This window comes from Mustela erminea, chromosome 18 (assembly GCF_009829155.1).
Source record: "Mustela erminea isolate mMusErm1 chromosome 18, mMusErm1.Pri, whole genome shotgun sequence".
In the NCBI taxonomy this organism is placed as follows: domain Eukaryota; kingdom Metazoa; phylum Chordata; class Mammalia; order Carnivora; family Mustelidae; genus Mustela; species Mustela erminea.
In genome coordinates this window covers 45,972,719-45,987,055 of record NC_045631.1, presented here as the reverse complement: position 1 = coordinate 45,987,055, position 14,337 = coordinate 45,972,719, and the positions used below count along the sequence as shown (strand labels likewise).

The 14,337-nt window shown below is 36.8% G+C and overlaps 1 protein-coding gene across 6 annotated transcripts in view; it reads right to left on the bottom strand.

Annotated features, from left to right (window-relative positions):
• EFCAB3 (EF-hand calcium binding domain 3) overlaps nt 1-14,337 on the bottom strand; it is a 208,997-nt gene that overhangs the window by 97,235 nt on the left and 97,425 nt on the right. For 5 of the 6 annotated variants that reach the window (XM_032320145.1, XM_032320147.1, XM_032320146.1 and 2 more), the window contains 13 exons: nt 13,909-14,013; nt 13,292-13,345; nt 12,645-12,749; nt 10,769-10,822; nt 10,028-10,132; nt 9,299-9,352; nt 8,699-8,803; nt 5,653-5,703; nt 4,901-5,005; nt 3,832-3,885; nt 2,713-2,817; nt 1,989-2,042; nt 1,422-1,526 (listed from right to left, as the gene is read on the bottom strand). In XM_032320145.1, coding sequence (XP_032176036.1) covers nt 1,422-1,526; nt 1,989-2,042; nt 2,713-2,817; nt 3,832-3,885; nt 4,901-5,005; nt 5,653-5,703; nt 8,699-8,803; nt 9,299-9,352; nt 10,028-10,132; nt 10,769-10,822; nt 12,645-12,749; nt 13,292-13,345; nt 13,909-14,013 — 1,056 coding nt within the window. Of the gene's footprint in view, nt 1-1,421; nt 1,527-1,988; nt 2,043-2,712; nt 2,818-3,831; nt 3,886-4,900; nt 5,006-5,652; nt 5,704-7,866; nt 7,886-8,698; nt 8,804-9,298; nt 9,353-10,027; nt 10,133-10,768; nt 10,823-12,644; nt 12,750-13,291; nt 13,346-13,908; nt 14,014-14,337 lie in introns of those variants that run through there. The other variant, XM_032320152.1, reaches the window with a different exon arrangement.

Here is a 14,337-nt window from a genome sequence, read left to right as displayed (position 1 = left end):
TTCTTATAATTCACTAGGTTGGCTATTGAGAACTTTTGCTTTCCACTAGGTGGCGCTATAGCTTAAGTTTATGGTTTTCGCCCCTAGTGACTCCGGGTAGCTCGTTTTCTGAGCGTGCTTACTGCAGTAGCTCTTCGGGAGGATGCACGTGTGGCCCTTGCACAAGGAACTAGCAGCAGAATAGGGGGAGGTGTGGGTTTAGCATCTGAGCACTGGAGATGCCTGACAACTACAGAGATCCCAAGGTATGGTACTCGCAGAGGCTCACGGGTTGACTGCTGAGTGCAATCTCTTGAATGCCAACTGAAAATCATCTCTGCCTCTTTGCCAGTCAGGGAGCTCCCCACTTAGTGCTGTGGGTGCTGGTGGAGAAAAATGGGTTTTCTCAGCTGGTCCTGTTCTGCTGCGGCAGCCAAGCACTCACTCACTGCTTTCCTTTCCCCTGTGGGAAAGGTCACTGTGGCCCATGTATCACTCCCTTGGGGGAGAGTGGTGCCGGGAAAGTTTCTTAAGTGCCTCTGCTGTGGCCAAACTCATATTTGTCTTTCTTTTTCTCTGATGCTGTGCTGGAGTCTCCCTCCTGGAAGGCTGGACTTCTGCAAGTTCTCATGCCTGGGTCAGCACTCACCAGATCTTTGCCTGACAGCATGAGAGAGAGGTATAGGCCATTTTGCTGACTGTGTTGGTTCTGCAGCCCTGTATGGAGATTGCCTGTCTCTTACAGTTGCACTGGTGATCGAGGCTCCTCCTGGGTCCCTTGGAGAAAGGTGCTAGTTCCAAAACACTCTTGTTTGTGTGTGGGTGTCCAAATCATTGATCAAAAAGGGCGATTATAGAGGAGGAACAACTTAAATGCCATGTTGCTGATGTCATTCCTTTTAAATTTTTTTTCTTTTTTTAAAAATTTTTTATTTTTTATAAACATATAATATATTTTTATCCCCCGGGGTACAGGTATGTAAATCACCAGGTTTACACACTTCACAGCACTCACCATAGCACATACCCTCCCCAATGACCATAACCCTACCCGCCTTCCCCCAACCCCCCTCCCCCCAGCAACCCTCAGTTTGTTTTGTGAGATTAAGAGTCACTTATGGTTTGTCTCTCTCCCAATCCCATCTTGTTTCATTTATTCTTCTCCTACCCCCTTAACCCCCACTGTTGCATCTCCACTTCCTCATATCAGGGAGATCATATGATAGTTGTCTTTCTCCGATTGACTTATTTCGCTAAGCATGATACCCTCTAGTTCAATGGAATACTATGCAGTCATCAAAAGAAATGAAATCTTGCCATTTGCGACGACGTGGATGGAACCTTTTAAAAATTTTAATAGCACTTTAAAGAGTTATGTTTCCAGAATCTTATACAATAACTAAATACTCTCTGAAATCCACGGCAATGCCGGAAATGCTTACCATCCAATGGCAATATGTTCAGCAGCTCCTGGCTTTCTCTCTTTGTTAATTCAATCCCTACATTTTCCAGATAAAGTTGTGTGTCACTGGCATTAATTTTACCACCTTTAAAAAGATGGGAAGTGTGATATGTGAATTTTCATATATAATAATTCTACTTTAAGATAATTATAATAAAACAGCACTATCTCAACAAGCAGAAGAGCAAGGAAACAATGGGGCCTGCCTAATTGCATCACAAGAAGGGGTTAAAAGATAACATTGCTTTAAGTCTTGTCAAAAAAATGTTTTTATTAATGCTCTAAAAAAAATAGGGACAAGCCAACCAGCCTATAATAAAATACACTTCTTAAGAATATGATACTTCTAAAACCATCTATCTTATCTAATTTGTTTTATCTAATAAAACATCTATCTATATTCTTAAAAACAAATGTGTCATCACTATACTAGTAAAATAAGGCTTCTGTATAATTATGGAATACTGGGATATACAATTAAAATATGGTATGTATGTACAACAAAGGGTCTGGATTTTACATCTTTTCATCATTTCTTCTCACTCACCAGAAAATAACTTTGCTGTACCCATAAAGGAGTTCAGTGCAATCTTTCCATTATCTGAAATACAAATCATAAAGCATATGTATTGCTATTGCGAATAGGGTCCATTTTTTCCATGAAATTTTCCAAGTTGTCATTCCTTACATAGAGGAAATTTGTTGATTTAAACATTTTCTTTTATATCCAACCACATTATAGAATTGTAAAGAAGGTGTTTTAACAAATACTAAATTAGATCTTTAACAAATACTAAATTACATCTTTAATTCTTTTCCATTTGATCCTCCTTTTCACCTAACAGGTATCTCTTTGGTGCCATATTATTGCTCTAAAGTCAGATATCACTGAGCCTCTATTTTAACCCAACATGACATTGTTAAATGAGAATATGATCGTCTCTAGTTGTACATTACATACGAAACAATTCCAGATCTTTTCTAACTCATTTTGGTTTTGTCAATTTCTGACCTTTTCTGACATCTATTTCAATAACTTCCGTTGTTTTCCTCTGAAGAGCTGTTTTGTTTTTCCTAGCTAAATTTGTCCTATTGGTCCTCTGACAATATTGAGAATAATAACAAGAAGTCATATTTCTCATCTTTAAGGATTATAACTTTATAAGTACTTCTAACTTTCTAAGTGAAATTCAATAAGAGTATTCAGATTTCCTGAGAAGATTTCAAAGATTTTTCTGATATAAAGTGTAAGTGATAAAGGAAATACTCACTGTCCCTTTTCAGATGATTGAATAGATCTTGGATTTCTTCCTTTTCAAGGTCATAGTTAAAGTTTTCCAGAATGGTTTCTATTTTATTCTCTAAAATTTTCCCACCTTAATAAAGAAAGAGGTGAAATAAAAATGTGAAATTATGTCTAAAATTAAAAGAATTCTAGTTAAGTCTATGAACCAAACCCTAATGGGAGGGAGAAAAAGTTGCAATGCAGATGTTCAAGGAAACACAAAACTAAGGTGGCAGCGGGCAGGGCTGGGGAATGTGAAATAAAGAACATGTTCCTTACACATGTTATAAGACACCCTGTTAAAATTCCTTATAGATATTTAAAGCAAAGAAAATAAGTGAGGCCAATTACTCATTCTTCATTTCTTTTTCATAATGGGGGGGATATGTCAGAAACAACAGCCATAATTCTGGCTACTGAGCTTGAAATCTGCCACTATAACAGTAAACTATTTCTTTTTTTTTTTTTTTAAGATTTTATTTATTTATTTGACAGAGAGAGATCACAAGTAGGCAGAGAGGCAGGCAGAGAGAGAGGAGGAAGCAGGCTCCCCGCTGAGCAGAGAGCCCGATATGGGACTCGATCCCAGGACCCTGAGACCATGACCTGAGCTGAAGGCAGCGGCTTAATCCACTGAGCCACCCAGGCGCCCCAACAGTAAACTATTTCTACAAATTTACTGGTTACTTGAACTTGAGTTATAAGTCATAAAGGAGAATGAAAAAGGTTAATAACCTAACTGTTAAATATCACAGAGTGGTTAGGAATATGGGTTCAAATTCTCTTCCAATTCTCTTTCAAATTCTCTTTCAAATTCTGTTGAAACTGTGTGACCTTTGACAAGTGAGTCAGTATCTCCCATCTGTAAAATGGTGCTTATGTTAAGTACATATCTCTTAGGACTTTTGTAATAATTAAATGAATTGCTAGATGTAAAGTACTTAGGACAGTGCCTGGCATTATAATCAAGAGAAATTAGCTATTGTTATTATTAAGCAATTAAAAGGATTTCCAAAAGGAAACACAAAACTTCAAGATCTCATTTTTACTTGATTTCTTATTTTTATCGTATTTTTATTCTTATCTTATTATGCTTATCACTCACCTTGGAAAGTCTTTAAACCATCTAGCAACCGACTGCGATACACCTTTCCATCAGCTATAAGAGAAGTCATAATTGATATCATGGAGAAGGTGACACAGCAATTCATAATGAGAGTATGGACTATTCTTTTTTTTTTTTTTTAAGATTTATTTATTTATTTTAGAGATAGAGAGAGAGAGTACATGAATGGGAGTAAGGGAAGAGGGAGAGAGAGGAAAAACAGACTCCCCACACTGGGCTCTATCCCAGGACCCCATGATCATGACCCTAGCTGCCAAGAGTTGGACACTTAACCAACTGAGCCACCCAGGTGCCCCTCAACTATTTCACAAGGACAATAATGTCACATGATTGGCCTTATAAATTGATCTAATTTCTTTTTTTTTTATAAAGATTTTATATATTCTTTCAATGGAGATAGCGAGAGAGAGTGTGAGCGCAAAGCAGGGGGAGAGGCAGGAAGAGGGAGAGGGAGCTCCGCTCAGCAAGGAGCCTGATGTAGGGGCTCCATCCCAGGACCCTGGGATCATGACCTGTGCTGAAGGCAGATGCTTAACCGACTGAGCCACACAGGCACCCCCAAATTTATCTAATTTCTTATCCATACATCCTTCTCTTCCTTGGTTTTAAGAATAGAGGGAAGGAACAGAGTAAGGTTTTAAATTTATCCATTTCACCATTCTGAAACTTTGCATCTCTTGGATTTGACTTTTTTACATGACTTCCTCTCCGGTGCCCTCCCACCCCCAACAACTTCTTTCTCTCTATGCTTTAGGACTGTCAGACATTTCAAAGTCAATATCCTAAACTAAAGTTTATTAATTTAAAAATCCCAATTTCTTTATGAAGTTCTCAAGCTAAAGGCCAATAGAGTCAGCTCCACCCCCCCTACAATAGCCTCCATGAGGGCAAAGGTTTTTGTCTGTAATTCTATAACCTAAGAAGTGCTCAATGAATACATTGACTATAAATATATACTTAAAAGTTTAATGATTCCCTACCTACCCCAACAATATATACACTCAAACTACATTATCCTAAAGGCAACAGCAGTGTCAGAAATGCTTACAAGTAATTGGCAGAGTTTTTAGCAGCTTCCAGCATTCTGTAGGTGTGAGTTCTATCCCTATTGTTTTCAAAAAATCACCTACTTCATCAACATGAATCTTGATTCCTTTGAAAAGATGGAAATTATGACTGATGAAAAACTTAAGAGTGATAAGTGATTCTAAATTATGAATTTTATCTAAGTTTAATTGCAGAATTGAGAACAGGGTTGACAAAAGTGCTGAGTCAAGACTCTAAGGGACTATCAAAAACAACTAAATCTCATAATTCTAGAGAGGAAAAAATACATTTTGAATGCTCTTATAAAAGTGGGATAAATTGACACTCTGAAATGGGAGCTGTATGAGACCAGAACCACTCATCTAAGTGACTATATAAATAATTCTATAAAGATGGCATCTATATTATTTTTTACTTGTCTATGTGGTAAGTTAATCAGAAAATAGATTTATACCAATGTTTTATCATGCCAATTATTGTGGCAACATAGATTTTTGGCTGTTCAAACAATGGAAAGTGATATGCAGTATTGAAAAAAATTCCAGAGAACACTGGATATTTTACTAAGACATAAAAATTCAGCAGTTTTGCTCAAAAAGTGTATAGCCCAAAAGCAATCTGGATCATTATATAAAAGATACCACTAATATACCAAGAAGAAGAATAATGTCAGTATTATAGGAATAAAATGTTTAAAAACATAACAGAGAATTATCAGAATATAATAACTTTTTCCTATAAGTTTTCACTTACCTTTGAATGGATCTACATTTTTCATGAGCGTATTCAGTTTAACCTTTTCATCTGTAAGATAATATACAAATGAGACCCAGCCATAATGACTCAGATCCAGAAAACATTATAAACAATTTATATTGTAAAACAAAACACTGAAATGTAGAAACTTAAACCAATTTGTTCTATAAATGTATCCCGGTTAAGCATGGAATTGGATCAAATTCTAAATATGGTAAATATAGAACACCGAAGAAGAAACTGTAGTATAAAATACCAAATTCTATACATAGCAGAGCTAGGAAGTTTTGTTTGTTTTTAGTTTCAGGTGTACAATTTGTTGATTCAACATTTCCGTACATTATCCAGTGCTCATCACAAGTGCCCTCCTTGAACCCCAGCAGCTACTTAATCCATCGCCCCAATGATCTCCCTTCTGGTAACCATTGGTTTGTTCTCTATAGTTAAGAATCTGTTTCTTGGTATATGTGCTGCTAAAGCGAGCACAAGAGTCTGTTTCTTGGTTTTCCTCTCTCTTTTCTTCCCCCATGGTTGTCTGTTTTATATCTTTAATTGCACATGAGTGAAATCATATTGTATTTGTTTTTTCTCTGACTTATTTCATTTAGCAAAATTTTCTCTAGCTCTATCTATGTTGCTGCAAATGGCAACATTTCATTCTTTCTTTAGGGCTAATATTCCATTGTATATATATATATATATATACATACACACATCCCATCTTCTTTATCCATTCATCAGTCCATGGACATTTGGGCTCTTTTCATAATTTGGCTATTGTTGATAGTGCTGCAATAAATATCGTGGTGCATATATTCCTACAAATGAGTATTTTTGTATTCTTTGGGTAAATACCAGCAGTGCTAGGAAGTTTTAAAAGTATTGGTGGACCTGCTTTCCATTTGGCTTGTTCTACTTTAGAATCCAGGAGTACCATGATGTCTGGCCACCTTACTATCACAGGATTTAAAAGCAATGTATACTGTAATATCACTATGTTCACCTACCTAAAATATTGTAGATTACTACTTCCATGTGCGGCCTTTACTCAGCACATTCTTCATGCTCCAATTCCATAGCCATCAGATTTCCAAATTAAATTTGTGTAATTACTGGTTGAAAATCTCATTTCTAGGGCCACGTCACACAGCCCCTCTGACGGTATCGTTCATGTCAGAGTCTTTGAAGCCCCGCCCACCTCTCTTATACAAGGCAGTATTATTTAGTAGAAAGGGCAAACCTCTGAGGTCATATAAACCTATATAGGCTTCTTTAAGGGCCGGCATCTTTGCTTTGCCACTGAGCAGCCATGTGGATTTGGGCAAGTCAATTAGCTTCTGTACTGACTCTCAATTTCCATATCAGAGTAACTAAGATAATAATCTACCTTTCAGAGTTGTTTTGAGGACTATCAATAACATATTTCAAGTGCCAAATATTGTTTGTGGCATACAGCAGCACTTAATTCTTTATAATTATTGAAGAATGATGTCAGTATCATGGCAGCATAAGACATCCCTCTTTTTTGTCCACCCTTTAAACAACGAAATTCAGCATCCATCTATGAACAAAAGTATCTCTGTTGGGATTGTGGGATCCAGCACCATTTTCCAAGGAACCCAGTAGAAATTTACCCACATGGGTATTGAGTAACAAGGAGACAGACCATGGTACAGGTTAAGAACCAGCCCCAGCCTCTCTCAGGTGTGGTTGGGAAATCCAGGAGAGTGATGATTTGGGCAGACACCCACAATGGGAAGGCTTTGTGGAGGTCCAGCTTTCCTGAGGGGAGATTCCAGTACTCTACTGGAGCAAAACAGTATGAGTTTGGATGCACTGGAGTGGGTGAGAGGAATCCTGCTAGGGCTGCCCCACCCCCAAGGCAACACACTGCAGAGCTGCACTACTAGCTGGTGGCAGTCTCTCTCCAGGATGGGGGAGGTGGGGAGGGAAATCTGGGAGTGATTTCCTAGCTACTCCAGTTATGCGTAATGCTGCTAGGGAAGCCAGTTTTTCTCCTGCAGCACTCCAAGTGTTGAGGTGGGGCCTCTGTGACTGGCGAAAAGGATAAGATCAGGAACAGGCAGTTAATATTAAAGAGCATTAAACAAATGTGGTTTCTGTTGACTCAGGACTCAGTAGGGAAGCTTGTCCATGAACTGCTGGAAGAACCTTACTTGAAGACTTCCACACCTGGCCTGTGGGCACTACCTGCAGCAGCTGCCTGTGCCTGCTCACGAATGTGGTGGTGAGAGTAAACCGGGAGTGCCCTCAGAAAACACTCCACGGTCTGTGGGGAAGGGAGAAACCACAAACTTGAGCTGTAGCTCCACCTTTTGGAATACAAAAGAGAGGTTTTCCTTCAATAGCCCGCCTGATGTGTTTTAAGAACCAGAGAAGACTATAAGCTTAAGAATTCTGCCAGAAGGGAGAAGGGGGTGGGATTATGGACATTGGGGAGGGTATGTGCTTTGGTGAGTGCTGTGAAGTGTGTAAACCTGGTGATTCACAGACCTGTACCCCTGGGGATAAAAATATATGTTTATAAATAAAAAAAAAAAAAAAAAAAAAAAAAAAAAGAATTCTGCCAGAAGAGGGAGCAAGAAGTGTGGAGCAGGGGTATGCACACAGTGTTGGACGAAGTCCCAGAAATAAGCAGGACCAAGGAAGATTATCTCCCACCTGAAGATAATCTTCAAGACACGTAGAGATTTGGAGGAAGTGATTACTGTCTTTTCTGCCATTATACATTCCTTCTTTTAGTCTAGTTAAAATTTATGGTGATTTAAAGGATTTTTATTTTTATTTTTTTTCTCCTGACTTGTAAAATTTCTTCTTTAACTTTCCTTTGTTCCATTTCTCCACCTGCTTCTTGGATCTGTCAATTTCTAGTTGGCATCAAGGAATTTAGTTCTGGAGCGGGGAGTCACTATTTTCTGATTTAAACACTAATGATCTGAGTTAATACCTTTTCCCACGTGAATACCTTTGGAAGTTTTATTAGAGGAGCCCACTCTCCCTAAAGGTACAACAACATGCTCACCATCAGCTGGCAGACGGTTCTGCAGGTCCTCAAGTTCCTCGTCCTCCAGCTCATAACCCAAGTTTTCCAGGACGCTTCCTATTTTAGAGGTGCGACACTTTCCACCTCAGGGAAGAAGGAATAGGGATAAAATATAGGAACTAATATCCAAGGAAAATGCTGGCTATATTCATACACCAATGAAACAAAGCCACAGGACGATAATTAAAAAAAAAAAACCTGTTTAGGGCTACATGTGGGACATGTTCAACACACTCCACAATGGAGATTAATTGTGGAAGCCAGGAATAGAATATATTCTGCCAATCTCATCTAAGGGGTCCTTTATACAGTGTGCAGGAAAGATGTATTTAGAAAAAAAAATCATAATTGTATTTATATATTAATTCCATATGCTACCTTTTTATATTATAACTTTTCCCCTGTCAGAGAAGTCTAAATTACCACATTGGATGTAGTTGCATCTTAAGCAGATCTATAGGCTAATGGGATAATAAAATCAATAATCTGATTGTTGTATAATGATAAGGTGTTTTAAAAGTTCAACTAAAGTCTGTAGATCTTAGTTTTACTTGCCCTCTTATTGAGATTCTCACTTACCAGGAAAAGCTTTTATATAATCGAGCAACGTATTTTTCTCTATCTTTCCATCAGCTGTGAAATAAGACACATTTAAGGTAAGATAAAAGGTTATATGGACAGTGAAAAAAGAGTAGGAAGGGCATAATTTCATAAAAACATACTTTAAAAATATTTTCTTAAGTTCTGTGCCTGCATGTCCCAGGCCCACATACCTCTTCATAAGTAAGAAAAAATAAGATGAAGAGAAAATTCTTAATGTGGACAGACTGACAATTCTTCTACACTGAAACAGAGAGACCTTTTTCCCCCTCTCTGATTTCTCCTTTTCCATCCTCTATTACCTGCTAATTTAGCCTTTTCTCTTTGCCCTGACTAAGCTTTATTAACCTCAGAGTAATGATACTTTTTTTTTAAAAAAAGTCTTTGTTTTTAAGTAATCTCAACACACAATGTGGGGCTCAAAATGACAACCCTGAGATCAAGAGTCACCTGCTCTACCAACAGAGCCAGCCAGGTGCCCCAGAGTAATGATACTCCGATGGCAGGACCCTGGTTTAAAGATATCATAGCTTCTCAAAACTACCTAAATGTCAAAGTCATAATTTCTTTACAAGTAAAGCTTGATCGTTTTGCCTTTTAGATTTTTATGGGAGACCAGGTGATTCCATTCTTCAGATGTCCTCACACCAAAGTTCACACTAGCATAGAGATACTCCACACATACACAGTGGTACATAAACTACCTACCTGTAACTGGCAACGTTTTCAACAGCCCCAAGAGCTCTCTGTCTGTGAGCTCTATCCCCATGTTTCTCAGTTCTTTGTGTATGTCCTTGGGTTCAACTTTTCCTCCTTTAAAAGATACGAATGGTAATGGATGAGGATTGCCTACTGAATCTAAATGATGAAGTATCTAAGCTTGCACCGGGTTATTTGACATTATTTCTGTGTTCTAACTAAAATATTTATTTCTAATGTTCTTAATGACCTGGGAAGAATTAGCCCAGATCATAGTAAAGGAATATATAAGAGGTGAAGTGATCTAACTTGTGTATAGGCAACTACCTAATCTAAATTTTATTATTATCACTAAAATCTGTTACTCTTTGCTTTGCCTGGCTTGTGAGGTAGATTATCTTCACTGCCCACATTATTTGTATCCCTGTCAAGGTTTCACCTTAAAATTTACTGGGTTACAGGAGATGTTAGTTAAATATTTTAAGTGAACGAACAGGTGTGTTGCCCATAGGAATGAGTCACAAAATAAAAATGAAGTTGCAGAACATACAGTAACTTGTTATAAAGAAAAAGCACCACAGCATTTTTGCCAAAACATAAATAATCCAATGTAATCTTCATCTCATTAGAATCAACTTTAATCATTAAAAAAGTAGAAGTTAAAGGTCAATGACAGATAAGAAAATACAACTTTAAATGCGAGGTATTTGCATTTTAGTTTTACATCTTTTCACAAAACATCTTGCTCACCTGTGAATGTCTTTATTTCTTCTAGGAGTTTATGCAGATCAGCCATCCCAAAAGCTAAAAAATAAGACATTAATTCAAACAGATACAATTGTGTACTGACTGAGAAAAACTGTTAAACAGAGCAAGAGAATTAATTTTTTACATTTTATTGTTGAAGACACATATGCAGATAAGCATGAAACAGAAAACTACTGTCTAAAAATGTTTACTGTTAATTTCATTATTTATTCTCTGCTTTCTTTTAATATCTCAACCTCTCCACACCATGGACCATCTCCCTCCTCAGGCTTGTTCTCTTCACTTTCTACCACCTACTACACCAGATCCCCAGAACAAGAGCAAAAACTTCCACTTGGCACTTGAAGTCTAGCTATTTCTCTGTTAACACTCTCCAGTACTGACACTGCCAAATTAACTTAGTTTTTTGCATTTTTTATCATAGATAAGTTCATTACATACTCAAAGATTGTGAGTGCCTTTAAATGAAAACAATGTATGTATTCTGTAATTCACCTAGACATTCTAGCCCAATAAGTAGCATAATGCTTTGCACATAGTTATATTAAATGCTTTAAAATTAAACAGTGAAATGGAACATGTTCGAATAACAGAATTAAGCTCTTATATCAGGATGTTTTTCCAGGATTGCAGATGCAGTATATTATAGGGCAATACCTCAAACTTAGAAATTATGCATATTATTAGCATTTTCTTACCAAAAAATACACTATTTATTACTATGGGATCCCATTCTTCCTTTGGGGTAGTTTCCAGTACTTCCTCTCCATACACTGAGTTAACAGATTTGCCCCTTGTGGGCTTGTGCTACATGGACAGCACAAGGTCATTTTACTTAAAACTTCCAGTGAACTATCAGTTAACACCTACTGATTACCCTAATTACCCTAACTGAAAGTCCTTGTTGAAAGCCTTGAATAGTGGCTAAACATATTACTAAATTAATTCAATTTCTCATTCATTCAACAAATATTTATAAAGTATCAAATATCTGCATACATGTGCAAGACACTGGCAGATACAGCAGTGAGCAACACAGACATGGCTCTTCTCCGCACAGAGTCTTCATTTACTACTTATTCCACTAAGCCTAGGTAGGAAGACACTTGATCTTTCTTTCAGCTTCTCCATCAGGACATATTTTCAAAAATCTCTCTTTTATTCTAAGATAGCAAGAAAAATTTGTGCTGATTTCACAGGATCAATAGCAAAGGTATAATGGATAATCATGTATATGATGATAATGGGAAACATTGAGGGAAGCAGAATACTATTTATTTCATCTGAGTTTAATAAACACTCATCTGAGCTCCATATGTACATAATATCCTCTAGCCTGAGGATTAAGCCCAATAGCTTCTCACAGTTAAAAAGTCATATTAGCATCCAAACAGATCTAGTTTCCGGAATTCTCAGACATAAGCTTATAAATCTAAACTTCCCTTAAAAGGTCTCTAATACCCCTGGGGATAAAAATACATGTTTATAAAAAATAAAAAATTAAAAAAAATTAAAAAAAAATGAAGAATGCAGTTCTGCCAACACCTTCATTTTAGCCCAGTGAGACCCATGTCAGACATCTGACCTACAGAACTGTGTAATAATATAGTTGTGTTGTTTCTAAACTGCTAGATTTAAGATAATTTGTTAGGGCAGCAATATGAAACTAATAAAAGTTCCAATGATTGAAAAAAAAAATACATGGGAACCAGCTGACAAGCCTCCCACTAGGGAAATCTCAGACAATTTATGCATCGGAGTAAATAATGATCATAATGGATTACAATTCATTAAATAAAATAGGAATCCATTAATCCCCCCCCCCAAAAAAAAGGTCTCTAATATCTATGATGCTCACCATCAGTTGGTAGGTTTTGTGACAGATCTTTAATCTTCTCATCTGGGAGCCTGATTTTCATGTTTTCTAAAATTTCTTCCAGGTTACTAACATCAACCTTCCCACCTAAAGAACGAATCAGCAACACAAGAGGAATATAATGACTTTCCTGAAGGAGAAAATTTCAATGAATCCCCATGCACCACAGCTAGCAGCAAAAATATCAATGACTTCACACTCAAGTGTCCACAAGGGTGGACAAAATGAAATTAGAATTATAACTCTTCCTTGCTCTTGAGGACAATCTTACAAAATACAAATTCATCTCCAGTGAATTATAATGGTATAGACAACAAATTAAAAACTTCTTTCTGGTAGGTGGGGCATAAATGCTCAGTTTAGTTCTTCTAGTCACTGAAATGCCCTGAACAGCTGCCAATTTTTACCTCACATTTTCCACGTAGACCCAGATTTAAATTTGCTCTTAAGCTAAATTTGATAAAGACCAAATTTACTAAGCAGCAAAAGGAAAGATTTTGAACATGGCATCTATATTCAAAATAGCAAAATCAGTTCAGATGAGAGGTGGTAAGATCCACAAGAGAAGAGCCAATGATCATATGAGGCAGGAGAGCCTTATTTATCTTTCTTTTCATCATGTTACTTACGATTGAAAGATTTCACATCATCTAGCAATCTATTTTTATATATATTTCCATAATCTGTAAGAAAAGGCACAATTGATGTCACAGATAAAGTAATTATAGATATTTAAATAGAATATATGTATCATTTCACAAAGATACTTTTAAATGATTTGCCTTAGGGATAACTTTGATTTTTACCTCCAGTGAACCTGGAACTCTGAGAAAACTCTCAGGGTGCTGTGTCTGACTGAGTGCAAAGCCAGCAACTGGAGGCGAACGCCTTAATGGAATATGAACACATCTTTCTTTCACTTTCTGTGGCTTTTCCTTCTTTCTCCTACTCCTTTCTACTCCTCCCACCCTTTTTTACATCTCTTAGCTTAACTTTTAGTTTTGAAGGCGACAACAATAAAATTTTATACCCAAAGGCAAGAAAATAGAGTTGCTGATTCCCAAAGAAAGAACGAAATTACACTTCCCAAAGGAAGAACAAGGCCATGCTAAAATTTCTTACACTTTCTTTTTGTGGTTGTTTTAAAATTAGAATATGTAATAAATACAGCTTTTTTTTTTTAAGTTGTCTTAACCACAAAGGATCAACTTCCCTTGAAAGCTCTCATAGTATTTGAAACGCTTACCATCAATTGGAAGACTTTTTACCAGTTCGAGGTATTCTCGAGGTGTGAATTCTATCCCAATATCTTCTAAAATATTTTTCAGATCTTTGACATTAACTTTTTCTCCTTTAAAAAAGAGAAATGGCAACTATAGTTAACACTATTATCTAAGTATCTAAGTATTACTAAGTATTAGAGTATTCTAATTATCTAAGTATTCAAAAAAATGAAATAAAATTGTCCACATTTATAAATCAACATCTCTGGCTGCCAGATGGAAGACAAAGGTACAGTAAGATCTGCCCAGTGGAGTACAGGGCAGGCAGAGAATTAGGATTCACTCCCTTGACCCTAGGGAAAGACGCACTTTCATAGCGTTGGAGCTAAGAAAGCATAATTCTCAGTAAACTGTGGAATTAAGTAATTATTGTCTTGTAAATTAGAATGTAA